Source organism: Diceros bicornis, chromosome 16 (assembly GCF_020826845.1).
Source record: "Diceros bicornis minor isolate mBicDic1 chromosome 16, mDicBic1.mat.cur, whole genome shotgun sequence".
Classification (NCBI taxonomy): Eukaryota; Metazoa; Chordata; class Mammalia; order Perissodactyla; family Rhinocerotidae; genus Diceros; species Diceros bicornis.
In genome coordinates, this window is record NC_080755.1 from 52742212 (window position 1) to 52769868 (window position 27657).

The 27657-nt window shown below is 35.7% G+C and overlaps 1 protein-coding gene across 3 annotated transcripts in view; it reads right to left on the reverse strand.

Annotated features, from left to right (window-relative positions):
- PIGN (phosphatidylinositol glycan anchor biosynthesis class N) overlaps window positions 1–27657 on the reverse strand; it is a 118102-nt gene that overhangs the window by 22131 nt on the left and 68314 nt on the right. For all 3 annotated transcript variants that reach the window (XM_058557258.1, XM_058557257.1, XM_058557255.1), the window contains 6 exons: window positions 21892–21994; window positions 16400–16502; window positions 13169–13255; window positions 10153–10208; window positions 9784–9859; window positions 7994–8067 (listed from right to left, as the gene is read on the reverse strand). In XM_058557258.1, coding sequence (XP_058413241.1) covers window positions 7994–8067; window positions 9784–9859; window positions 10153–10208; window positions 13169–13255; window positions 16400–16502; window positions 21892–21994 — 499 coding nt within the window. The remainder of the gene's footprint in view (window positions 1–7993; window positions 8068–9783; window positions 9860–10152; window positions 10209–13168; window positions 13256–16399; window positions 16503–21891; window positions 21995–27657) is intronic.

A 27657-nucleotide genomic window follows, 5' to 3' on the forward strand; every position in this document is an offset into this window, starting at 1 on the left:
CACTCCATAACCTTTTGGGATTGCCTTTTTTCACTCACACAATTCCCTTGAGATTCATCTGAGATTCATCTGAGGTACTGAGTGTATCAACAGTTTGTTCCTCTTTATTGCTGAGTAGTACTCCATTGTATGGATATACCACACTTTGCTTAACCATTCAAGCACTGAAGGACATCAAGGTTGTTCTAGTTTGTGGCTATTACATAAGTTTTCATTTCTCTAGGAAAAACACCCAAGAGTACTGGATGCCATATGCTGGATCATATGGCAGTTGCATGTTTAGTTTCACAAGAGACTGTAACACTCTTTTCAGAGCGGTTGTACCACTTTACATTCCAATCGGCAATGTATGAGAGCAATTCTTTGCATCCTCACCAGCATTTGATGATGTCACTATTTTTTATTTTAGCTATTCTGATAGTCATATACTGATACATCGTTGTGGTTTTAATGTCCTTAATGGCTAATGATGCTGAACATCTTTTCACTGGCTTCTTTGCCATCTGTATATCCTCTTCAGATCTTTTGCTCATTTTCCAATTGAATTGTTTGTTTTTGTTTTGTTTTGTTTGTTTGTTTTTGTGAGGAAGATGGGCCCTGAGCTAACATGTGTGCCAATTCTTCCTCTACTTTTTGTATGGAGGACGTTGCCTCAGTGTGGCTTGATGAGTCGTGTGTAGGTCCGTGCCCAGGATCCAAACCTGTGAATTCCAGGCCGCCAAAGCAGAGCATGTGAACTTAACCACTGTGCCACCAGGCCGGCCCCAAATTGTTTGTTTTTTTACTGCTGAATTTTATGAGTTCTTTATATATTCTAGATAGTAGTCCTTTGTCAGATATGTGGTTTGTAAATATTTTCTCCCAGTACGTAGCTTGTCTTTTCATTCTTTTAACATGGTTTTTTGCAGAGCAAAAGCTTTTAATTTTGATGAAGTCCAATTTATCAATTTTTCCTTTTATGGATCATGGATTTGTTGTCAAGTCTAACTCTTTCCCTAGACCAAATCTCAAAGATTTTCTTTATTTTTTTCCTAAAAGTTTAAATCCATGATCCATCTTGAGTTAATTTTTATATAAGGTATGCGATTTTGGTCAAGGTTTATGACTTCCTTTTAAGAAATAATAGTTTTCCTATTTCTATAGGTTTGAAATACAGAAATATAATTCAACATGTATCTCATATATGCAGATATATACCACAAGTCAGACTGGTCATGTCTTACTGAAATATTATCATTCAAAACAAACCTGATTTAACAGATGTACAATAAAGTGTGTTAATCTGATTTAGAGTTTGTAGACAAACTAAAAAGCTTCTGCACAGCAAAGGAAATCATCAACGAAATGAAAAGACAACCTAACAATTAGGAGAAGATATTGGCAAACCATATATCTGATAAGGGGTTAATCTCCAAAATATATAAAGAACTCATACATCTCAACAACAAAAAAACTAACAACCCAATTAAAAAAATGGGCAAAAGACCTGAACAGACATTTCTCCAAAGAAGATATACAGATGGCCAACAGGCACATCAAAAGATATTCAACATCATTAACTATCAAGGAAATGCAAATCAAAACTACAATGAGATATCACCTCACGCCCATCAGAATTGCTATAATTAACAAGACAGGAAACAACAATTGTTGGAGAAGATGTAGAGAGAAGGGAGCTCTCGTACACTGCTGGTGGGAGTACAAACTGGTGCAGCCTCTGTGGAAAACAGTATGGAGATTCCTCAAAAAATTAAGAACAAAACTATCATATGAACTAGCTATTCCACTGTTGGGTATTTATCCAAAGAACATGAAAACACCAATGCATACAGATACATGCACCCCTGTGTCCACTGCAGTGTTACTCACAATAGCCAAGACTTGGAAGCAACCTAGATGCCCATAAAGGGACAATCCCATAAAGGGATAAAGAAGATGTGGTGTATATACACAATGGAATACTACTCAGCCATAAGAAACGATGAAATCCAGCCATTTGTGACAACATGGATGGACATTGAGGGTGTTATGCTAAGCGAAATAAGTCAGAGGGAGAAGGTCAAATACCGCATAATCTCACTCATAAGTAGAAGATAAAAACAACAACAAACAAACACATAGAGACAGAGATGGGATTGGTGGTTACCAGAGTGGAAGGAGGGAGGGAGGAGGGTGAAAGGGATGATTAGGCACATGTGTGTGCTAATGGATTGTAATTAGTCTTTGGGTGGTAAACATGATGAAATGTATGCAGAAATAGAAGCATAATGATGTACACCTGAAATTTATACAATGTTATAAACCAATGTTACTGCAATAAAAAGAAAATAAACAAATTGTGGTTAAAAAAAAAGTTTGTAGAGAACACAATGGTTATCCAGTACAACCTTCTACTCAAAGCATGAATTCCCAAAGTAATGAAGGCTTTGTCTAGCACTAGCTTTAGTGGTTCCAGTAACAGAATCCACTCCAGTTTAGACAGCTCCAATTATTATACAGTGCTTTCTTTCTTTGAATTATAATCAGTGAAACAAAAATTCCACCCTATCGGATCTAGTTCTTCCAGAAAAAAAGAAAACAAATAAACACAATTTAAACGCAACAGACCTTAAAATGTCTCTTTTAAAGTTTTGTTTGATGTTTTCAAATGTTGTTTTTCTGAAGCAAATTATTTTATTGTATGACACAGATGACATTCTGGAATCCTTCTGAGGTAAGACACTCCTGGTTAAGTTACTTACTGTCTTCTCAGCCTCGGTTTCCTTATCTATAGAATGGGCACAATAATATCTACTTCATCGTATTGTTGGGAAAATTAAGTCACGTAATACAGTGCCTGCATATTGTAGGTGCCTAATATATACTGGTTTCTTTCTCACTCCTTGTAACAAAAGCTTTAGACAAAATTAAAGACAAATGAAAGATATAATCTCTACTATCATAGAGTCCAAAGGGTGTGTATTAGTTTGCTAGGGCTGCCAAAACAAAGTACCATAGACTGGGTGGCTTAAACTACAGGCATTTATTTCCTCATAGTTCTGGAGGCTAGGTCTAAGATCAAGGGGTTGGCAGAGTTGGTTTCACTCTGAGGCCTCTTTCCTTGGCTTGTAGATGGCCATCTTCTCCCTCTACGTTCACATGGTCTCTCCACTGTGTGTGTCTGTGTCCTAATCTCCTCTTCTTAAAAGGATGCCAGTTATACTGGACTAGGGTCCACTCATATGACCTCATTTTACCTTAATTATCTCTGAAGGCCCTATCTTGAAATACAGTCACATTCAACATATGAATTTTGGGGGGACACAATTCAGCTCACAACAGGGTGTGAAACAGAAAAGTAAGAAACAGTTTTATCACTCTATGAGTTACCTAACTCAGCTAGAAATTTGAGGGTGGGGCAGCTGGATAAGAAAAGTTTATCGGAGAATATGACGTCTGATCTAAGCCTTCATTAACGAGAAGGACAAAGTTTTCCAGAGCAAATCTTCATATTCTTGAACCATTCTGTGGAAACTGAGGAAAAGAGAAGTAGGTTGCCCAAGGTCACACAGCTAGCAAGAGAGCAGACTTTCAACATAGCATGTCTGGCCTCAGAGCCTGTGCTCTTAACCATTATGCACTGTCTCCCCAGCGCACTATTCACTCGCAGAAGCCTTCAGCATGCTCATCACTTTCCTTTGAATGTGTCCCTTGTTTATTCACATACTGTTCAAATAGGAGGCATAAATGTAACACACTGTTCAATATTCATGGTGATCAAATCACCATGAAAGTAGGATGGGATTATCACTCTCTTTGTTCTGGATATAATATTTCTATTAAAAGGAGGGTAGTTTTATAACATCATTTTATCTCTACGATGTTTTGAAATTGCTAAGAACCTAGATCCCACTATGAGTTTGCCTCATGAATACTCTTTGATTCCAAAAATAAACACATACTACTGGGTTTTTATCCAAATGATAATGAAGATCACCTCCACCAACCCGCTATGAGCATTCACCTGCAAGGGTCTCTTAACTGATCTCCTTGATTTCGCTCTCGTCCTCCTAAAGTTATTATCCACACAACAGACAAAGGAGCCTTGGAAACCTTCCGATGGCTTCTTGCCACAACGAGGAAAAATTCTGAAGTCTTAACTGTGGTCTAAATAGCCCCATATGGTCTGGCCCCCGCCTATCCCTCCAACCTTATTTCCTACAACTCTTCTGCGAGCACACTCTGCTTAAGGCTGGTCCTCTTGCTGTTCTTCAAATACACCACGCGCGTTTTCACCTCATGCCCTTTTATGTTCCGCACTATCTCTATCTGCAGTGCTCTTTACTCATATAGTTTATGGTTCACTCTCTGTTTATTCAGGTTACTGCTTAAATGTCTCCTCCGATCGATCTATTTTTCTTCCTGACATTTAATACTACCTGACATTTTATCGTTATTGCAAGCATTTTATTTATTATTTGTTTCCCCAAGTAGATGGTAAGCTCTATTCACCAATGTATCACCGGCAGCTAGAACACAGCCAGCATTTATAGAAACTCAAAACATCTGTGCTGAATGAATGGTAAAAGTAATCAGCATAAGATACAACTGGAAATGGCTAATACTACACATGGTGACATGTCTTTCAGATCTACGTCTGACTTAAGAACCTCTTCCTTTTGGTTTCATAGGACACCCAAAAAATTTTAGGAAAATTAGGAACCTAAGAAAACCTAGGAAAAATCAGACTTGGTAGAAACACCATCAAATAACACTGTAAAAAGCTAAAACCACACAGAGTAAAATCTGTAAATGACAAAATAATGATGGAAAAGCAAATCTTCTTGACAAAAACCAGGTCTGTAACATCTGACTTAGGTAAATTAGACCTAGTAGAGACAATAACCATAAATCAGCATAGGTCACGAGAAAACCAGCTTTTTGGGTTGCTAGATCACATTATTGACCTCGTCAAGGTTTTCTTTCAATTACTACTATTTAGCCATGGCTTTCTTGTATAGTTGAGTATTTAATCAAATATAGAACCAAAATATGTCCCTTTTAGATTTTACTATTTGGTTGGTTGTTGGATACTTCTATAATTCTAAGAAAACTTTCTCCTCTTTCTCAGCTGCCTTCTAATACTCTCTTAGGCTTTGTTGCATTCTAAAAGTGATAAAGGTCTTTAAGGTCCATGTCACCTCATCTTGTGAAATGGACTGGCCTCAAAATATCTTCCTTAACTGTGACAGACACGTGGTTGGCTGTTTCCCACCCCCACTCAGAACCACGACTTCCTTTTCTCTAACCATCTTCCGGTTTAGAATGAATGTGCACCAGTTAGAGTTTCGGCCTTTGAGACATAATCCAAAATCTGTTGGACGGGGCATTTGGGAAAGACATTGCTTCCCTGACAGAAAGGGAGAATCAGGTGACGCATCTCTTTGCCTTTTTCCCCATTAGATCTTTCCCCTTCTTCCTATCTCGATGGCAAACATGATTCATGGAGGTATGAGTAGAAAAGCCAACACCCTAAGAATGGGAGGGCAGAAAGGCATGGCTGCTGATGACATCACACTAGCTCTGGACTGCCAACTTCCAGACTCCATGTTATGTTACAGACATAAATCCCAATTTCTCACAGCTACTGTTAGTTATGTGGAAATTAATAAAAGAAACCTTAACTAAATTGGAGTTGGGAAGGCCTGAAGGGGGAATTCTCATACCCTATCATACATTGTCAGTTACACCAAACAGGAAGAGACAGACTTGCATCTTCGACAGGAAGTAAAACTACTTTACTAGTGAAAGAAGATTTCTCTCCCCACCAGGCAACGGCCCAGCCAGTGAGAAATGCTGCAGCTCAGCCAATGAGAAACTGTTGTGGCCCTGAACTGTTATTTTCCCCCAGCAGATTTTTGTTTAGAACAGTCCCTCCCTACTTCCCCTTCTTCTCTCTAAAAGCAGCTTACGTCCTTTCTTTTCCAGATTTGTCTATGGTTTGCCATAGCATGCACATCCCGAATTGCAATTCTTTCGGCTATTTCTGAATAAACTCATTTTGAGATAAAATAACAGGCAAATTTGATTTTTAAGTTGACAGATTTTCATTACTTACAGCCAAAAGCACTCCTAACAGATTAACCATTAGTTAATCTTCATGCCCAGACACTTCGTTTTAGTGGCCTCTACCAAAAATACACAAGTCTTTGTTGATGAAGTCAGTTATTAAAACTGAGAAACTAGATATATTACTGATATTTAGAAAAGCTAGCTTTAAAGTCATGCAAAATAAAATGATGCTAACACAGCTTCTCTACTCCACCTTTGTTCAATACATACTTCAAGAACAGGTTGAAAGAAAAGCAGTTGGAATCACCTCACAGGTTTGCTATATTGAACTCATCCTTGGCATTAGGGATCTAACAAGCAAGTCATTTCACTCCTATCTTAACCCTTAGGCTTTCAAGAATTGTGTTGCAAGAAAATGTTTAGCAACATAAATAATGAGACTAAAAATGTGGATAGAAAGGAGAGACGATATCAGTGATATTTAGTAAGTGGATATGGCAATGAGAGATTGATGGACTTAGGCTTGTGTGATGGATTAGATAAAGAAAACAGGATAGGAGATAGTTTTCAAGAAGCTTTCAGGAAGAAAGGGAATTGCTGGGTTCAATGTGTGACATATTAAATTTGAAGGGTCAGTGTGACATTGAGGGGGAAATGTCAGTTACGTGTAAAGCTTTAGAGGTCAAAAGAGGACATTTATAAAGCCTCAACTTTGTCACCTTTGCCTGAGTTCTCTCCCTTTATGTTTAGTTTTCTGTTGCACTAGTCTCAGGATAGAATTACCACACACACACACACGCATGTGTGCACACAAATATACAGACACACACACACACACACACCTTCTGATGAGCCTTCTACTTCTCGTTGAACGTCTCTAGCTCCTCTTATTTAAACCTTAATTAAAGTCCCTTCTAAAAAATGTATCTTTTAACAGATAGCAAGAGAGTACATGTCATTTACCAGTTTTTTATTGCATCTAAGTAACTATCTTTCATATGATACTGACAAGGTATAAATGCTTTCAATGTTAAATTCATGTAAATATCCTGCACAAATATACTAAATTAAACTAGAAACGAGATTTCTACTACTTTCAAACAGTGGGAGAACATCTTTTTTTTTTATTATGTCATATGCATAATAATATGCTAAACGCAGTTCTAGCTTAAACTCATCAAGAAGAAGCAAATTTATGCTAATATTAGTTATTTCTTTCAGTACTGAATATGCCAGTTTGATTCAAGAATAACAAAACTGCTAAGAAGCTTCATATTTATCTCAAGTGTCTTTCAGAGAGGCTGATCGGTCCCGTGCTGATGAGGCAATTTTATTGTTAAAAAAGCAAATAGCTGAGTTTGACAGCTTCTCTTCCAGAGTCTTCACCGCTTAAGACTGCCTACTCCAGAAATTGCCCAAAACTCAGAAGGAATACTTTTCCTTCCATTTGTCAAATGTGTAGAAATCAAGACTGAGAAGCTATGTAAATTATTGACATTTAGAACAGTTAATTTCAAGGCATGTAAAATGAAATAATGTTAACACATCTGTCTAATACTTATTTAAGAAATAACCCCCAAGAAAACAGTAGAACAATATCCCTTGTTTGTCGCAGGCACAACTATATCTACGACAAACGAGTCATCAACTACAAGAATTCACATTCACGTTTTGCTGCTTTCTAGGGAGGCGCCTCACTAGCTTGAATGATAGTCTAATAACATCTCATGGCTGAGAAACCACATTTTCTCTGCTGGAGGCTCTAATCAACTAATTTCCTCTAATGACACCTGAACCCTAACTAAAAGGGTTAAACATTTTTTCTCATTTTTGTAATAAATAATCCAAGTGTCTTAATACCAATCACATGAAATACCCTCAAATGTTGACTCTCATTTCCTAAAAATGGGCAGATCCAATGCTTCTTAAACATTCATCTTACCTTTTTGATGATAACCGGGTAGTTAACTGAACTGCTTCAAAAGCACACATCACAAGAACAAAGGGAATTAAAATCTGTTTAAAAGAACAACAAATGATACCATGGGTAGCTGAAGCATTTGAAAACTATTTGAAATAAATACTATTTCTGCTTATAGAAATATTTCAATTTCTCAAATAACTTTTATATATATATTAGTGAAGAACAGTGAAATAAGACCATACCAATGACATACAGAACCATGATGAAACTGATTTAAAAATCTACATCAATCACGTGTGTAGTATAAAAGATAACAAAGACGAACATGCATTCCAAATAAAACCTATTACAATTTTTTGCTCTATTTAATTCATAATAATTAATGACGATGTTCAAATGATTTCAAGAGGGTGTGAAAGGTACAGAATGCCCAGATCAAATAAATCATAGAGCCTGATAATTTGATTCACAGATCCTTGAATCCAACTGGACAGTTGATACTATAACTCCATAAACATGACTTAGCTGCTTTACTATTGCTTTTTGTTGTTTTAATACTTATTTATTTCTAATTATAAAATTCATAGTCACTGTAAAAACATCTGAAAAAAATAAAGGTATAATAAAATTTATACTGCTTGAAAATCCATAATCCAGTGCTAATAGTGTTAATATTTTGAGATACAGTCATGCACTGCTTAACGATGATGAGTTCTGAGAAATGTGGTGTTAGGCGATTTCATCATTGTGTGAACATCATAGAGTGCACTTACACAAACCTAGATGGTACAGCCTACTCCACACGTAGGCTACATGGCGCTGATCTTGTGGGACCACTGCTGTAAACGCAGTCTGGTGCTAACCAAAACACCATCATGTGGCACATGACTATACGTGTTTTTTGAGGTATAATGGACATATGGCATTATATTAGTTTCAAGTGTACAACAAAATGAATTGATATTTGCATATATTGTGATATAAGAAACGATATAAGGTTTAAAATAATTCAATAGAGAATGGGACATGAGAAAAACGTTGAACATCTTTTTAACATTTCTTAAAATTACATTTGTATTGGTGCAGCAACAAAAAAAGGATATTAATCCTACTAAGAGAACATACCTTTAACAATTATTACTTATGTGATGTGAACAGAAGGCAATTAGATATTAGGCAGTTATTACTTTACTTAAACAAATAAATACTAACAAAATAAAATGTGCCAGGCACTATGGTAGAGGGAATAAGACAAGCATAATGACCCTAGAGAAGAAGGGAAAGAACATGAATTACATTCCACCGGAGAGTCTGAACCCCTGGAAAGCTGAGAATTTGTCACGATCTTGGTATCCTCAGGACCTAGCTGGTGCCTGGTGCATTACTGAATATAAACATTCGATGACATATCTGTTTAATGAATGAATCAATTCTAGGTACATGGAGTATGAGAAAAATTATAACACGTTGGCAGTCTCATGGGTGAGGAACATGGGTTCAGGGAGCCGCAGATCTTGAGGAGTAATGCAGTTTTGATCTACACTGCACTTTCTCACAGGCTTTAATCACCTTTGATAGAACTTCCTGAACTAACATGGAATCTCTACTCTTGAAGTTAAACGGGCTTAAGGGTTAAGTAAAAAGATTAACGGTATTTTGGAGTAAAGGCTGGAGGGTCCCATCTCCCTTCGGTGGGTATCTTCTTTCCATGCTATTTAACTGTCACAAAGACTTTATAATCTTAATGTCACAATGAGTTCATAATCTTAATCAGTATCTTAATAAAATAAGAAAATAAGAAAACTAACCTTCCACATCATCAGGGCTCCCATCATAAAAGGACTAAACACAGTCAGAAAGCAATAGACAGAGGTAAGATCAAAGCTAAGGAATGAACACAAAGAAAAAGGATTTTAGAATTCACATTGTAACTTTAAAAGAATGTTCTGCTAAAAAGCACATTTAAATTAATTTTCTGAAATCTATTCTTATTAAAACACAAGCATACACTGTATCAAGGAATATTATGAAGCCACTAAAATGAATGAGGTAGAGCTGTATGTGCTGATACATACCAACTTCCAAAATATATTCTTCAGTATAAAAAGGTACAGAACAAAATCCCAATTTGTATTACTTTTTGGTTACATATATATGCTGTTTTCATCTAAAATTACCTGTTAATAGAAGCTATATTCCCAGTTCCAAAAAACGCTGTCACTAAGAAGAAAACCTAAATAGAGTTAAGGAAATGCCAAAACATGTTAGAATTCATACAAATTTATTTTTGATTTAAAAAGATATGCCTATTCTACCATGAGGGTAATTTGCTTTTTTACTTGTACATTTGATCATAAATTGTTGTAAATGAATGTTCCATCATATCTCCTTGTGAATGCATTTTCAAAGAACCAGATTAAAGAAGCAATATACTAAGAACAACAAGGCCTGAGAGATCATCCTCACTTGTCATTAGTAACCTCGGGAAAGTTACTGTTTTCCTCTTCTCTAACATAAGCGAGTCAGGTTATTGTATCTGTAGTTGGCTGCTAACAATTTTTTCAAAAGGAGAATGAGGACCTAGTGCATGTATAGACATTTTCAGCTGAAATACTGGTTTAGTTCATATATGCTTGCTGTGTGCCCACTACAGAAAGAAATAAGAAATCATGTTTTATTTTATTTATTTTATTTTATTTTTTAAATAATTTTATTTATTTATTTTTCCCCCAAAGCCCCAGTAGATAGTTGTATGTCATAGCTGCACATCCTTCTAGTTGCTGTATGTGAGATGCGGCCTCAGCATGGCTGGACAAGCGGTGCGTCGGTGCGCGCCCGGGATCCAAACCCGGGCTGCCAGCAGCGGAGCGCGCGCACTTAACCGCTAAGCCACGGGGCCAGCCCAGAAATCATGTTTTAAAATAATTCAATAGAGAATGAGACATGAGAAAATGTTAAACGTCTTTTTGACATTCTTAAACTTACCACTTGTATTAGTGTAGTAATAAAAATTAGATATTAACCCTATTGGTGTCTAAGACCCTACGGCTAATAAAGTACTTAAAATAGTGCCTGGCCCACTGAAAGGTTTCAATAAATGTTAGCTATTTATTATTATATACACATAGAGCAAAGTAGTATAGAAACACTGAAGAGGAAATATGACTCCTGACAACTTTCAGTGAAAAAGTGGTATGTGAGCTGGTGATTTGAGCCTTAAACGTATTCATGGATCCACTCATTCAATCAGTTAACTAACCAACCAACATTTGTCGTCTAGTGTATGTCAGAGGCAGAGCTAGGCACTAAGAATATAAATCCGAATAAAATAGTCTCAAAGTGCTCAAATGGTGACTAAGATTATGACAACATGTAGAAGAAAATGAGAGGCATTTTAAAGTAAACAGTGGAAAAATAAACGACATGGTCAAGTAACAGTAAATATGTGTGACAGAAGCTCAGGGTTTATTCAAGGATACAGTGAAAGATGAAGCAAGGAATCTAGATCAGTGGCATATTAATAAAAAGCCTTGAACTTTATTGTGGAGACCATGAAGAGCTAGCAAACATTTTAGGTGGGTGATATAAATGAGAAATACCAGTGACAGTGAGATATTCAGATAAAGGAGACATAATTATTAGAGGCAGGAAATCCAATTAGGAAGCTATTTCAGTAGTCCACGTTAGGGACAAGGTTAAGTCTGAACTGGTGCAGCTCGAGTAGAAAGGAGGAATAAGGGGAGACAGTAGGACTTTAGAAATGGACAAGGAGCAGCTAAATATAAGTTTGATGGCATAGGTTGCTGGGAGTATGGCAATGCCATTTAATGAGATAAGGCCTGCCAGACAGTGACTTTGGAGAGGAGTGAGCAGTTGTTAGTTTGGGACATACATGTGGTGATGCTCAGCAGGACGATGGACATATGGTTCTCAAGGTCAAGAGAGAGGTCAGGGCTGTAGAAGTAGATCTCAGAGTTGTTTGCACAGAGGTGTCAGTCAAAGCTATAGGAGAGGATGACATTATCTAAAAACAGTAAGAGGAGAAGGTTAATGACAGAGCTCAGAGAAAAACCTGGTTCAAGATCAGACAAAGGAAGAGTAAGTTTTAGTGAAGGAGAACAGAGATGATATAAAAAGCTAAGAGGGAAACCTGGATCATGTCCTAGAAGTCTGGAAAAATAAGAGAGAAATCAATAGAGTTGAATGTTATGGAGTGGTCAAGTAACACTGAGCAGACTGGACTGTGCAATCAGGAAGCCCCTGCAGACCACTGAGAATAAAGCTTCCGCAGAGACACATGAAAAATACTCACAGAGCTCCTATGTGCCACACTCTATGTGCCAGGCACTGTTCTGGGCTTGAGGACATAAATGAGGAAGAAATGGTAGCAGCAACTATTTTTTCTTTCAAGGAGCTTGGTAGTAAACAGAAAGGACAAGACGAAATTATAATTTAGGGGGATGCAGGGTTCAAGGGAAAAGTGTTTTATTAGTGTAGGCTGAGTGGAAGAAGCCTGCAAAAAGAGAAAAAAAGCAAAATTGAGAGTGAAAGCAAGAGGCAGAGGAGAGAATGAGAACATTTATTTTCTGGACCTATACGGTCCAGACCTTGCACCACGGTAGGTTCAAAGGAAACACCTCCCTAAGGAGGTTTTGACGCTGGTCAGCCAGCTTTCTCAAGATGAGAACTTACTCTGCCTTACTGTCGTTCAAACTTCTGACACAATACTGCCTCTGATGTGATCCAAACCCTTGTGAGACAGGTGTCGTGTAACATGAGTACAGCATAACATACTCATAAAAAGATACAAACCAAACTCATAACAGTGGTTTCTTTGGGATGAGGGAAATTAAATTGGAGTTGAGAGCTGAAAGGAGACTTTGGCCTTAGCCATGATATTTTAATTTTTTTTAAATGTGTGACATGTGTGACAAAATATTAATTGTTGATCCCTTGGATGGGAGGAATACACACATATACACTTGTTTGTTATATCACTCTTTATGCTTTTCCACAGTTTCAAAAAGTTTTTAAAATGTGAGCCTTATGAGAAAATTATGGTTGAGAGAAGGGTTAAATGGCCTCTGAGGTAATACCACTATTATGTGACAGGCAGAAACACCTTCCACGTCTTCCTACTCCATTAGCTGGGAGGTTGCAGCATCTTTAAACAAAAATCCAAAGAAAAGATACAAGAAAAAAGGCCCTCCGGATGTCATCCAGACAGAGCTGTCGGAACTGGGTTATATCAGTATTATAGATGAACTGGATACCGTTGACCTGTGAGAGAATAAGAAATATAGGAATGCACAAATAACCGTTTACCTTCTACCCTCAAAGACAAACTTACAGTCTAAGTTACAATAGCTAGAAAGATACTCTGTACTGACATAAAAAAAGAAAACAATAAATCTTCTCCTATAGCTTAATTACACCTTAACAAAATCTGCCAAAAAGGCAAAATATATTGCTAATAATATACTGAACAGAGTGGCAGTATTGCTTCATATGTAATAAAAATGAGAATTGGGATTTTTCTTATCCTATATAAATGCTTCACTTTTAAATTCCTGTATAATTCTTCCCTTTTCTAAGACCTGATTTCTCAGAGTGTCCTATCTTCTCAAACCCAGGTAGGGTATGAAATTAAAAAGCATGATAAAATTAAATATTTCTCTGTTTCTTGTTCTTCTGATAATTCTATTTGTGGATAAATTACCTTCTGTCTATAAAAAAGCAAAATATTCCTGTCTTTGGTAAAATAGAAAGTCACTCAATTCCAACAAGATGGGTGCACTCTTGCTTAAGCCCCCTCCCTCGAAAAAAGAAAAATTCTTGGGTGAGTTTAAAGGGAGACTGTCCCCATCCCCCACTCCCCATGTAATTTCCTAATAAGTTCTTAGGATGCTTTACTACGCTTTTCTAAAAAAAGAAATTCAGTTGAAAAATAGAATTTAAAAAGTGACACAATAAATCTCATTTTTAAATTTAATATTTATTTAATATTAAAATATTTAACAGTCAGTATTAAGGACAGTCTGACCATTTACTTGATCAAAACTGCTTTTCATGTATTATTTTAGTATTCCAGGGCTGTAAGTTAAAAACCAGTAATTATTCAATATACTTCAATAAAGTTTCTCCTTTTTTTTTTTTTTTTTAATTTTTTGTTTATTGCAGTAACATTGGTTTACGACATTGTAAAAATTTCAGGTGTACATCATTGTACTTCTATCTCTGCATAGATCACACCATGTTCACCACCAAAATACTAATTACAACCCATCACCACACACATGTACCGAATTATCCCTTTCACCCTCCTCCCTCCCCCCTTCCCCTCTGCTAACCACCAATCCAATCTCTGTCCCTATGTGTTTGTTTATTGTTGTTATTATCTACTACTTAATGAAGGAAATCATACGGTATTTGACCTTCTCTCTCTGACTTATTTCACTTTGCATTATACCCTCAATGTCCATCCATGTTGTCACAAATGGCTGGATTTCATCGTTTCTTATGGCTGAGTAGTATTCCATTGTGTATATATACCACAGCTTCTTTATCCATTCGTCCCTTGATGGGCACTTAGGTTGCTTCCAAGTCTTGGCTATTGTGAATAATGCTGCAATGAACACAGGGGTGCATGTACCTTTGCAAATTGGTGTTTTCAAGTTCTTTGGATAAATACCCAACAGTGGAATAGCTGGATCATATGGCAGTTCTATCCTTGATTTTTTGAGGAATCTCCATACTGTTTTCCATAGTGGCTGGACCAGTTTGCACTCCCACCAGCAGTGTATGAGAGTTCCCTTCTCTCCACATCCTCTCCAACACATGTTGTTTCCTGTCTTGTTAATTATAGCCATTCTGACGGGCGTGAGGTGATATCTCATTGTAGTTTTGATTTGCATTTCCCTGATAGTGATTTTGAACATCTTTTCATGTGTCTGTTGGCCATCTGTATATCTTCTTTGGAGAAATGTCTGTTCAGGTCTTTCGCCCATTTTTTAATTGGGTTGTTAGTTTTTTTGTTGTTGAGATGCATGAGTTCTTTATATATTTTGGAGATTAAGCCCTTATCAGATGTATGGTTTGCAAATATCTTCTCCCAATTGTTAGGTTGTCTTTTCGTTTTGTTGATGGTTTCCTTTGCTGTGCAGAAGCTTTTTAGTTTGATGTAGTCCCATTTGTTTATTTTTTCTATTGTTTCTCTTGCCCGGTCAGATGTGGTGTTTGAAAAGATGTTGCTAAGACCGATGTCGAAGAGCGTACTGCCTATGTTTTCTTCTAGAATTTTCATAGTTTCAGGTCTTACATTCAAGTCTTTAATCCATTTGGAGTTAATTTTTGTGTATGGTGTAAGGTAAGGGTCTACTTTCATTTTTTTGCATGTGGCTATCCAGTTTTCCCAACACCATTTGTTGAAGAGACTTTCTTTTCCCCATTGTATGTTCTTGGCTCTTTTGTCAAAGATTAGCTGTCCATAGACGTGTGGGTTTATTTCTGGGCTTTCGATTCTATTCCATTGATCTGTGTGTCTGTTTTTGTGCCAGTACCATGCTGTTTTGGTCACTATAGCTTTGTAGTATATTTTGAAATCAGGGAGTGTGATACCTCCAGCTTTGTTTAGTTTCTCCTTTATTGAAATTAATTATTCTAAATTATCAATTACTCTCTGTAAACTCAACTGGAACCAGTTAAGAATGGATCAACTATGAAGGTGTTTTCCTGCAATATTCATTTTACCTGACTTCAGTAAAACTGTAAATATTCTATTGCCAATTTCTTATAATTACCTTCAGTTCTAAAATAAAGGCAAGAGATCAATTTAACTCTCTGCCTCAGCAAAAAGCTCTTAAAATGTGGTTGGCTTCTAGCCATCTCAAAGTATACTGTGTTGAATAAACAGTCTAAGATTTGGACTGAGGCCACAATCACTAAGGTAACAATAAGCATTTTGAGGTAGGATGTTTAGAAACAAAAACACTGGGAACATAAATGTCACTTTCTGATCAAATTCATAAATTGACTTGCGACAACATAAATATTCTTCCAACTAAAATAAATTGAAGGAAAGAAAAATCAGATGTGAAAACAGGAAAATAAGATAAACAGCATTCTTTCTCCTCCGTCCCTTCACATATATGGATGTTTTTTACATGATTCTCAAATAATTTCTAAGAAAAGCCTAACCTACATAATGCCTATAAAACAATAAAATGACGCTTTTCTAAGTGCAAAATTTCCTTATAAACTATTTGCTTAATTTAATTATTAATTATTAACTTAATTATTAATGCCTTGATTAGTGAAAAATTTTAAGTAGAAAGAATATTTGATGAAATACCATTGCAGCTTCCTTATAGGATAGAGAATATTTAATATTCTCAAATAAACACAACAATGATTTTGATAAGCTACCTTCTGTTTACAGGAAACACCAGATTGTTGTAGGGTTTCTTGTTCCATGTGTATCCAGGCCAACATCAAACACGACAATACTAACGGAAAGAGAGCTTCATACCTAAGGGGTGGGGGTGTGGGAGTGCAAGTGGAAGGGTAGAAACGAAAAGAAAAAAACATTAAACAAATAAAAACGTAAATTTATACTAAGAGGGCTTTCTCTAAATTAAAACAACCTTGATAATACTTCTAAGTCACAATATCACAAAATTTAAATTTTCTAGGCTTTCCAGAAGAAAAAGTAGGAAAGGAAAGTAACATTAAAATATCAACTCCAACACTATCTTTTTTTTTTAAATTTATTAAATCTTGAGATCATTACATGTTTAAACTAGTAGAAATATTTAAAAATTATTCATAAGGTAAACGATAGATATACCCAAGAAAGAAAGAAAACATTAAGACAAAGGTAAAAAGACAGTTTAAATCCTAAGTTTAAATTATTAATACACTTAGAAGATCAAGACAAACATCCCAAATTTTTTAAAAAATGGATGCAATACAGGCACATAAACCTCTCAAAAAGAAAAAAAAAGCCAATAAATACATGAAAATGTTTGCCCTTATTGATAAACTAATACGGAAATTAAAACATTAGAGAGATAACATATTCACTTATCATATTTACCTACCTAAAAAAAAATATTGTTGACAAGAGTGTAATGAAAAAGGAACTCGCATACTTTATAGGAATAAACACCTTCTGGAAGGCAATCTAATACTATGCATCAAGAATCTCAAAAATATTCATATACTATAATCCAACAATGTCACTTCTAGGAATTTACCCTGAGGAAATAATCAGATATACCCACTATGATGCCCATATGAAGATGTTTGTTATAATATTGTTTACAGAAGGAAAAACAGGAAACAATCTACATATCTACAGGGGAGTGATTAAATAATGTATGGTACATTTCTAGGCTGGAGTATAATGTGGACACCATAATGTGGACAAAGGAGAAATGTTCATGAGATAAGACAGGGACAGAAGACTTTTCTAATCCTTTTCTGTCCTAGTTTGGGGTAGGTGTCCCACCTCTGTAATCTCCAAAATATTCCATTACAGTACGTATCACACTGTTTTAATCACGTTTGCTTATATGCATTCCCTGCTAGTTTGTAAAATCTTTGTGTCAGTCTTGTCACCACTGCAGGTCCAGCTCTCAGTATTTGTTGAGTGAGTTACTTACCTAACTGAGAGTTACAAAACAATATCAAACAAATCAAACCAAAACAAAAGAAGTTTATTTCTCTTTCAACTTTTTCAACTATAGAACTCTACTCCATATGGCACTATTTCCTAAACATGAGAAAGTAAAAGAAACAAAACGCTTTAAACTCTACCACAGATCATAAAACTAAAACACTGAAGACAAGGCGGAAGGAAAGACTGAGGTTTAAGAAAGCATAACAAATCACTTGGTTTATAAGATTCAGAATGGCCAAGAATATGAACAGACAATACATAGAAGAGAAAATATCATTAGTAAAACAAGTATAGGAAATTATACAAAGCTGTACCATTTCTGATCTATGAAAATAGCATTTGATATTCTTAATTTAAAATGGTAATACCAAATACTATGAAGGATATGATGAAACAGGACCCCTCATAGGTTGTTGTTGATATAATAAGCTGGCACTGTTCTTAAAACAAAAGTAAAAGAAAAAGTTCATATTCTATGGCCCACCTATACTACATCTGAGAAGTGGCCAAAGTAAATAATGTAAACTATGTAAAAAGCTAATGTAGGGGCCGGCCCAGTAGCGTAGCGGTTAAGTGCGCACGCTCCACTGCGGTGGCCTGGGGTTCGGATCCCGGGCGTGCAAGAACGCACCGCTTGTCAAGCCATGCTGTGGTGGCGTCCCATATAAAGTGGAGGAAGATGGTCACAGATATTAGCCCAGGGCCAGTCTTCCTCACCAAAAAGAGGAAGATTGGCGACAGATGTTAGCTCAGGGCTTATCTGCCTCACAAAAAAATAAAAAAAATAAATAAAAAGCTAACATATAAAAACATAACTCAAAATATTATTTACGATAATAAAAAGTGGAAATAAATAAAATGATCAAAAATAGAGGAATGGCTAACTAAATCAAGGTGCATCCACATCATAGAGTATTAAATGTCTATTAAAATGATGGCTAGGAAGCTTACGCACCACCACCTGGGAAAATACTTCTAAAATAAAGTTAAGTAGAAAAAAAAGATACAAAATAGTACATGGACTATGATTAATACTGTGCTAAAAAGACAAATACAGAGCTAAGACTGGAAGGAAATATACCAGAACATTAACAAGAGAGGCGGGGTTAATAGATGATTTTTCCCTTTATCCCTACTTTCCAAAATACGACTATACTCTTTTTACAATTGAAAAACAAAGATTTAGAATGCCCGTATCCTAGTCATTCTTTAAAATTTAGTTCAACTTCCACATGGGTCCTCGATGGTACCAATTCAGCTCCCCTACTCAAACTCCTTCTCTCCTCAATTTTTATGTCACACAATTCACAACTTTAACTCATAACAATGTAATTGTTGCATTTTGTAATTGCCTAACACTGTAATATAAAGTCCTCATTTTATAGCAGCTTACAACTCTATTACACACTAACTGTTCTGCCTGTATGTCTGCCTAGTGCTCAGGACACTGGAGATGTGAAAGAAAAAACAATTGTCGATTAATTGAATCAAGAAAGTATATACTCTGATTTTCGGAGTATATACTTTCAGAAAAAATATACTTTCTAAAAAAATCAGAACCTGATTTTTTTAATATTCTCAGTTATATATTAAATTATTCTTTCCTAATATACAAAAACATGAATTCCGTAGTTCTACAAATAGTGTCACAGATTTATTTCCTTTCAAAAACTATAAACTATGATCATTTTCTTTTGTAAAAAGTAGAGGAATAAATATGATAAAGACAATCTTCCTATGGGACTTTATTTCTTTAGACAATCAATATCTTGTATAAAGTCTGCATATCTGATTTAATAAACTGAAATACCAATAAAATGTCATCACAGGCTCACAGTGTACATAATAAAACCTTACTAAATTAGGATCTGCTAGTTTGGTCTCTGTGCAAATTGAACAGGGCTGAAAAGGCATTAAGTTTTGCATTATAGTTTGCTAAGGAAAGGGATAATATAACAAAATTTCAGAGGGAAATGTTTAACCAACTTAAGAGAACTATTTTCAAGTATTACAATAGCTTCCATTTACATAAAAATAATTAGATGCTGATTAAAAATGAACCTCCTTTATTCATTAAATCAAAGATGCATTGTTAGAATTTAGGATTACTATTACTGTATTTCTAGAAAGTAATAAAGCTGCATTTCTTTTAAATATCCTATAATTCTGACTATTCACTAATTTACAAAGAGAATCCCCTGGGTCATCCAAAATAGCAATGTAGAACGAGAGCAGGTGGACTATGTTTTGCAAAACTGATTTGACACTGAAAAATGTACTAACTGAAATTATTAGACTGTGCTGTTTCAGACTACTCCTGTTGAATTTTTTTGCAAAGGTAAGTAAGGTCATACTCATCATTAATATTCTGATTTTAGGCGTGAATTTTCACTTTTTGGATTTTCTTAAAATAAATATGCTCATGATAATCTGTTTTGGTATCTTTCAAGACTATGACATTGAGGATTTAAAATACTATAATACTCATTATCCCCAATGTAAGTTATATGATTAACTTATTCTACATTATGAAATATTTTTTCACTCAAAATTCAACTTTAATTATCCTTTCTTTCTTTATTCCTTTATTTTTAATCCAGCAAACCAGATCTATTTCTAGATGTTTGTATTTTTAAATCTACTACACATTCCTTTAAATCTGTTGATTGCCTTAGAATTTCAAGGTTCAAAAAAGAAAAGGGCTTATTGATTATTAAATGACTGTGCAGAAGCTGGTATATGTTTCTGGACCCTATCAAGTATTTACTTGCTTAAGGCAACCTCTGGGTGTGATCTCGTAAATGAAATTCGTGCATCACCGCAAAATGGTAGGTTGGAATAGAAATGATTTTATCTTCTGCTTTCCTAACTAGACTAAAAACTTGCGCATATTCTAATTCATATATACTTTGATAGCTTCTGATTATAACCAAATTATTTATCCTGAAATTTCACCAAGAAAGAGGAAAAGAGTGAAGAGTTTTAAGGTTTCATTATGTTTATCACTCTTGAGAAGAATATGCTGATACACTTCAAGTTTTATCTGAAAGTTCGAAGTTCTAAGTCTCAAAGCAAGTCCATCTTAAGATCTAATTAGGTAACTGGTGAAAATTTCCATGTCGCTTATATTACATCTTCATAGCTACCCCCCAGATCTGGTTATATAGAGAGAAAGGAAAAGATAGGAGGTGTGGAGAGCTTTCATAAGAAAAGGAAATTTAGTGCCCCACTGCATCATCTCTATCTGGGAACTACAAGAACGCCTGGGGTCTAGGTCACTTAGGATGTTAGGGTCTACCATGAAAAGATTTGAGAACATCCCTCTAATTCTGAATTAGGACAACTAAGTTTCCCAAAGAAGAAACCCACGTCTTGGACCCAAAATGGCTTTACAAAATCATCTAAACTAGGAATAATATGTTGATAGCACACTGTTGAATCCCTAGATTTAGTCTAATTGGGATCATGATCCTACAGCTGGGCCAAATTTCAAATTGTCTATGAGTGGTGGTTATTCAATTTGTCTGTTCTACTCGGTGTTTGTTATAATATGCATATTTCTCATCCTCATAAGGATTTAAGTAAAAATGAAAGAAAATTCGAAAGTAAGTGAAGAATTCTTTTCTTCAAAGCAGATGGGGAGAGTATATCACTGTTTTCAGAGTTTTAGAGAATGCTTCAGGATCCATCCAAATTGGGCTGCTAGTTTTTGTTTCAAAAGAAAATTTCAATCTTAAATAAAAGTGGATTCTTTAACTTGCAGGAAAATATTCTGAAAGTTTTCTGAATCAAAAGGAATATTTGGATCATCATATATGTAAGAGTAAAAATTTTAAAAAGTATATTCAAAGAAGAATGAGCAAATCAAAGCATAATTTAAAGTGCACGAAAGAAATGCAACAAAAACTACAATTCTTCTAAGTCATTGTTTGAGACTTAAAATTCCTCCATAATCAATCAGAATTTCCAACACTGTAGTAAAATGACATTTTAGCAACCTCAGGAAATAAACAGAAAGACAAAAACAACAGGCAATATTATGAAAATGATAAGAAAAAGAAAACTGAAGATTACAGATCAAATTATATATAGTTCTTATAGAGTAGAAAATATTTATAACTTATTCCTCAAGATTTACATAAATTTTTCATTTCCAGAGGTTAAATACTCATAGAGAAATGTCAATATAGCATTTAAAACTTGCTACTAAAAATTAAATTTTAAAAACAGTTTATACCCTCTGCTTAGAAGGAGGTAGGTTGACATCAAGGAAAGAAGTATGCTAAACAATCGCTCAAGGAGAACCGTGGGACTCAGTAGCGGCAGGACAAAGGAAGAGGCTGCAAGAAAACAAAGCAGGGTAGTGTCAGTATGAGGGACACAACATATGTGAGTTTAGAAGCACTGACTAATCTATTATCATTTATGGCATTTATTGTTTGTGTGACCTTTAAAATGAGGCTATGTTTGCCCTAATCACTTTTATAAGAAATTTTGAAATTTCATATTTTTAATTAAAATTACATTTCATTGTTTTAACCATATTTTGGTTCAGATTTTCTCAATTTATATTCAGCCTCGTTTGCTGCACTGTTAACTCCTAAATGAATAATTTGCTATTCTCTAATATAAATAACAAAAAATGTAATAAAAAATATTACTCAAGATTCAGCAATTCTTCTCTTAATTAGGCATTTAGTTCAAAGACAACTTACTCCCCAGAAACTGATTTTTCCGAACCTCCTCCTTCTCTAAGTTTTCCCACTGCAGAATATGCACTAAAAATTGTAGTGTGCCACTTAGAAAATTAGAGACAGGAGAAAATGACTTTACCGTGCATGAGAGTTGTAATAAGACTAACCTTAATAAGTGAAGTAATCTTTCCCCACACAATAAGAAAGCAACTACTTCAGTGGGAGAAGGGCAGGTGAATGCACAGGGGCTCGGGATGGGGGGTAGGGGCAGGACAGCAAAACGTAAATTCCTCCATGTTTATTTTGGAAAGGAAATGTGCATAACTTCCTAATCCCCCTAGTTAGAATGGCAATATGCATGGAGTTAAATGCTCCAGAGTATGGAGACAGACGACTTGGGATGGAATCCTGGCTGAATCACTTATTAACTGTTTAACCATGGGGCAAGTTTGTTAACCCACCTAAGCAGCACTGCCATCTGTCAAGTAGAGATGGTATAAAAAAGTTGTTGTGAGGTTTAAATACACTTTCATCTATAAAATGCTCCCTGAGCATAGTGCCTGGGATATAGTAGGTGCTTAATAACTGTGAGCTGCTATTAGTATTACTAGTCAACATCTAATAAGTTAAATGGAAAGACAATCTCATTCAAAGTCAAGTCACTGTAAGATTCAAGACTATGCAAGTTATATTTATAGTACCCTTAGACAAACAGCTCCTGATTTTTTTCAGATGTGTACTTCCAATAACGTTATCATCACCTGATACACATTGTAAGGGAAAGAAATAACATTTTAATATTTCTTATTTAAAAATCCAGTTCAAATGAGACCTCTTCTGTAAAACTGTATTTTCTATCCTTGTTCTACTTTTGTCTAAAGGATTGATGAGGTGCTAAAGGGGAAATAAGAGTCTCCATTCTGAGTGACACAAGTTAGAACCAGTGTCATAACATATAACCCATTTGGGGATCACAGCATGTTAGCAGAAAATGCTCACTGGAGCTAGACTGTGGTGAATTAGCACCGGGAAGAGATCTCTGGAGATATCACTGACCTACCTATGAGTCAGTTATTTCATGCCTTGCACCATTTGGTAGGCATCCTCTAGTACCTACCTCTTCCAATCCCAAAGAGGAAATATCTCGTTTAAAATATACGTCCAGCCTACAAGAGACGCACTTCAGATTTAAGAACTCATGTAGGCTCAAAGTGAAGGGATGGAAAAAGATATTCCATGCAAGTGGAAAGCAAAAGAAAGCAAAGGGAAGCTATAGTTATATCGGACAAAATAGACTTTAAACCAAAAACAGTAACAACAGACAAAGAAGGTCATTATACAATGATAAAAGGGCCAATTTATCAGGAGGATATAACAATTGTAAATATACATGCACTTAATATAGGAGCACCTAAATATATTAAGCAAATACTAACAGATCTGATGGGAAAAACAGACAATATAATAATAGTAGAAGACTTCAATACCCCAATTTAAGCAATGAATAGAGCATCCAGAGAGAACAACAAGGAAACATTGGACTTGAACCACACAGTACACCAAATGGACCTAACAGAAATTTATAGAACATTCCATCCAACAGCGGCACAATGCATACTCTTCTCAAGTGCACATGGAACATCTCCAGGATAGATTATATGATAGGCCACAAAACAAGCCTTAGCAAATTTAAGAAGCCTGAAATCATACCAAGTATCTTTACCAACCACAAGGGCGTAAAACTAGAAATCACAACAAAAGGAAAGCTGGAAAACTTATAAATATGTGGAAATTAAACAACACACTCCTGAACAGCCAAGGGGTCAAAGAAGAAATCAAAAGGGAAATAAAACAATATATCAAAACAAATGAAAATGGAAACATAACATAACAAAATCTATGGGATGCTGCAAAAGCAGTTCTGAGAGGGAAGTTTATAACGATAAATGAATAGAGTACTAAGAAAACAGATCTCAAATAAAAGACCTAGCTTTAGGGGCCGGCCTCGTGGTGTAGTGGTTACATTCACGTGCTCTGCTTCAGCAGCCCGGGGTTTCCGGGTTTGGATCCCGGGCACAGACCTACACATTGCTCATCAAGCCAAGCTGTGGCGCCATCCCACATACAAAAATAGAGGAAGACTGGCACAGACATTAGCTCAGGGACAATCTTACTCAAGCAAAAAGAGGAAGACTGGCAACAGATGTTAGCTCAGGGCCAATCTTCCTCACCAAAAAAAAAACAACTTCACTTTATACCTCAAGGACGTAGAAAAAAAAGAAGAAACTAAGTCCAAAATTAGCAAAAGGAAGGAAATAACACAGATCAGAAATAAATGCCATTTCTCAAACATAAGATTGGCATAAATTCAAAAGCTTGAAAATAATTGATTGGCACTGGTATTAATTTATTGATTGGCATAAATTCAAAAGAGGCTATGGGGAAATAGGCACTCTAATATATTGCTGGCAGGAATGAAAAATGGTACAACACCTCTGGAGGGGAATTTAGCAATATCTAAAAGTACTACATGGGCATTCACCCTTTGAATCAGTTACCAACTTCTAGGAATTTATCCTGAAAACACACCTCTAACGCTATGAATATGCATATGCTCAATGGTATTCATTGCAGGATTGTCATTTTTAAAAAAATCATTACTTACCTAAACATGAGAGCATAGGAGATTGGCTAAATAAACAATGTAATACACACACAATGGAAAACTAAATAGCTGTAAAAATAAAGAGCTCTATGAATCGATATGGAGTGATTACCAGGAGATATTATTAAGTGAAAGATGCAAAGTACAAAAGAAGATATATAAAATGCTACTTTTTGTGTAAGAAAGAAGGAAAAATAAGAACACAAGCCTATATCTGTTCACCATTGCAAAGAGAAACACATGAAGGATAACCAGAAAGCAATGAAGGTTATAACCTATGAGAGACTGGGGGCAAGGATTATGGGGCGGAAGTAATATAGGCAGCACTTCTTTGAGCATACCTTTTTTGTACATTTTCTATGTTTGAAAGCATGTGAATATTCTACATATACAAAAAATTAAATCAAAAAGAATGGGAAAGAAAAAAATACCTAAAACAGAAAGCAAACTGAAACAAACAAAGCTAATTGTATTTCAAATAAATACCAAAATCCCAATGAACAAAATGGAGAAAGGAAGGGAGGGAGGGAAGGAACGAGAATGGGAGGGAGGAAGAGAGGGGGAAAGGCAGGCAGGCAAGCAAGCAAATCCAAGTAATTAGGAACACAGTATTTAACCATAAACCCTTGGTCTTGGGCAGGGTGGAATGTGGCAGGCAAAGTGAGAACTTCAAACAAATCCTGAATAATATTTAGTAAGTTTGTTTATTGTAATGATATGGGTGAAACACTTCTTAAATTATTTTAAATGTATTATAGGATTGAACAAATGAGTAAACGTGTTGATGTTTTTGGGAGACAGGGTTATCATTGTGGAAGGAGGAGCATATAAATATGGAATGGGGAAAGGCAAGAAAGAACTTTGTGGGGATAGACAGAATTAGAGGTATCAGTGTGAACTTACGATTTCTAAAATATGTATAGGTATTTGTATATGCATGTTTATGTGCACAGTATATATACACGTGTATATATGTGAAAATGTATGTGTGTATATATTTATATGTAATAGTAGGTATATGTACATATATTATATACACGCATATATTTCCTAGCTCTGTCCACTGAAGGGCAAAGAAGCAAAGATACCTAGTAGTGATGAGTACAACTAGCACTCAGATCTTGGTCTCTAATATCATCCGCTTGATAAAAAGAACTGTTGCTCCTCAGAGAGATAACTGATTCCAGAGCTGGGGCAGGGTGGATATAAGGTGGATATAAGGTAAGCCTTGTAAGTTAACATCTTAATGCCAGAAAGTAAGAAAGTACTCAAAAAAATTATGGGGTCCTATTCACAAGCTACCTTGAAGGGGCTCTCGCTGGCCAAGTCTGGGACAATTTGAGCACCAAAATATCAACAGTAAAAAGTTATAAACCTTTGAAAACACAGGAGCTCATGAGTCTACAACAATAATCAACAGATAAGTGAATAAATGAAGGAATGGATGAATAGGAAAGAAGGGAGGATTCTTACAGTAGAATGCTGACAGCCTTCTGGTAAATGCAGTGGGAGTGCTGGAGCTAGAAAATCATGATTTTGTAGCCATCATGACAAAGACTAGATCAGAAAAGACTTATGAATGGATGGAATCTAAGGAAAAATTTTGATGAGAAGGATATGTGATGGTCTTAGAGCGTCTCCCCACAGACAGCTTATTAGTTGCAAGGGAAGGGGAAAAACAGTAAATATACAGTGAAAAAACTGGGCAACACCTTGACAGGGTGATGGAAATTAACATCTCCAATGAGGGACAGATAGAGATCATGTGCCTCTAAATATGACTCTGAGAAGGACACAGCATCACTTATGCAGTATTCTGGCCAATAATGTACAACCTCAATTTAATTACAAGGAAACATCAGACAAATACAAACTGAGTAACAGTCGGGGTGTGGGGTGGGTGGGATTGGCTATATTCTTCAAAAATGTCAAGGTCACAAATGACAAAGAATGGAAAAATGCCGTAAAGAACACTACTAGGTCAACTGAAAAATTAATATATGAATGGTAGAATAGATAAAAATATTGAATACGGTGTTTAAAAAATTTTATACATACATACACTCATAAACACAGATAAGGAACAAGCACACAACATGGAGGATGGCTTTCTGTAATTCTGGTAAATGTTCTTTGTTTTAACCTTTTTAGAAGTTTTAGATGTCTAAAAATGAGATATAATGATAGGTGCACAAATTCTGTTTTCTTCGCTTCTCTTCATTGTGGTTTATCGCTAGGTAGTTCAGAAAACTAAGGAGTTGAGCCAGGCTACACTGCAAATAAATGAGGTTATGTGGTAAGCAAAAGCTGGGCTGCTACTTACGTACCCCTAATCTCCTATTTATTATTTGCCATATATTGTTTATCTGCTGGTGTGTGTTGTATATGACTGCACATTTGTGAAGGACTTCCCTTTAATAGCGTAGTTGTCATCCATAATTTTTGGTTTCTCTGTGTATTTGAAAACTAGCAAGTCATATGAGAGGTCATTACACAGAGTTACCTCACTAGAATATTAGCCCCCCAGCCCCGTCCCTGCAGAGTGTAAGCTCCAGAAGGGCAGGGATTCAGTCTATCTTTATTATTCTCAGGGAACAGAACAGTGCCAGAACATATTACGCACTGAACACAATTTTTTAAAATG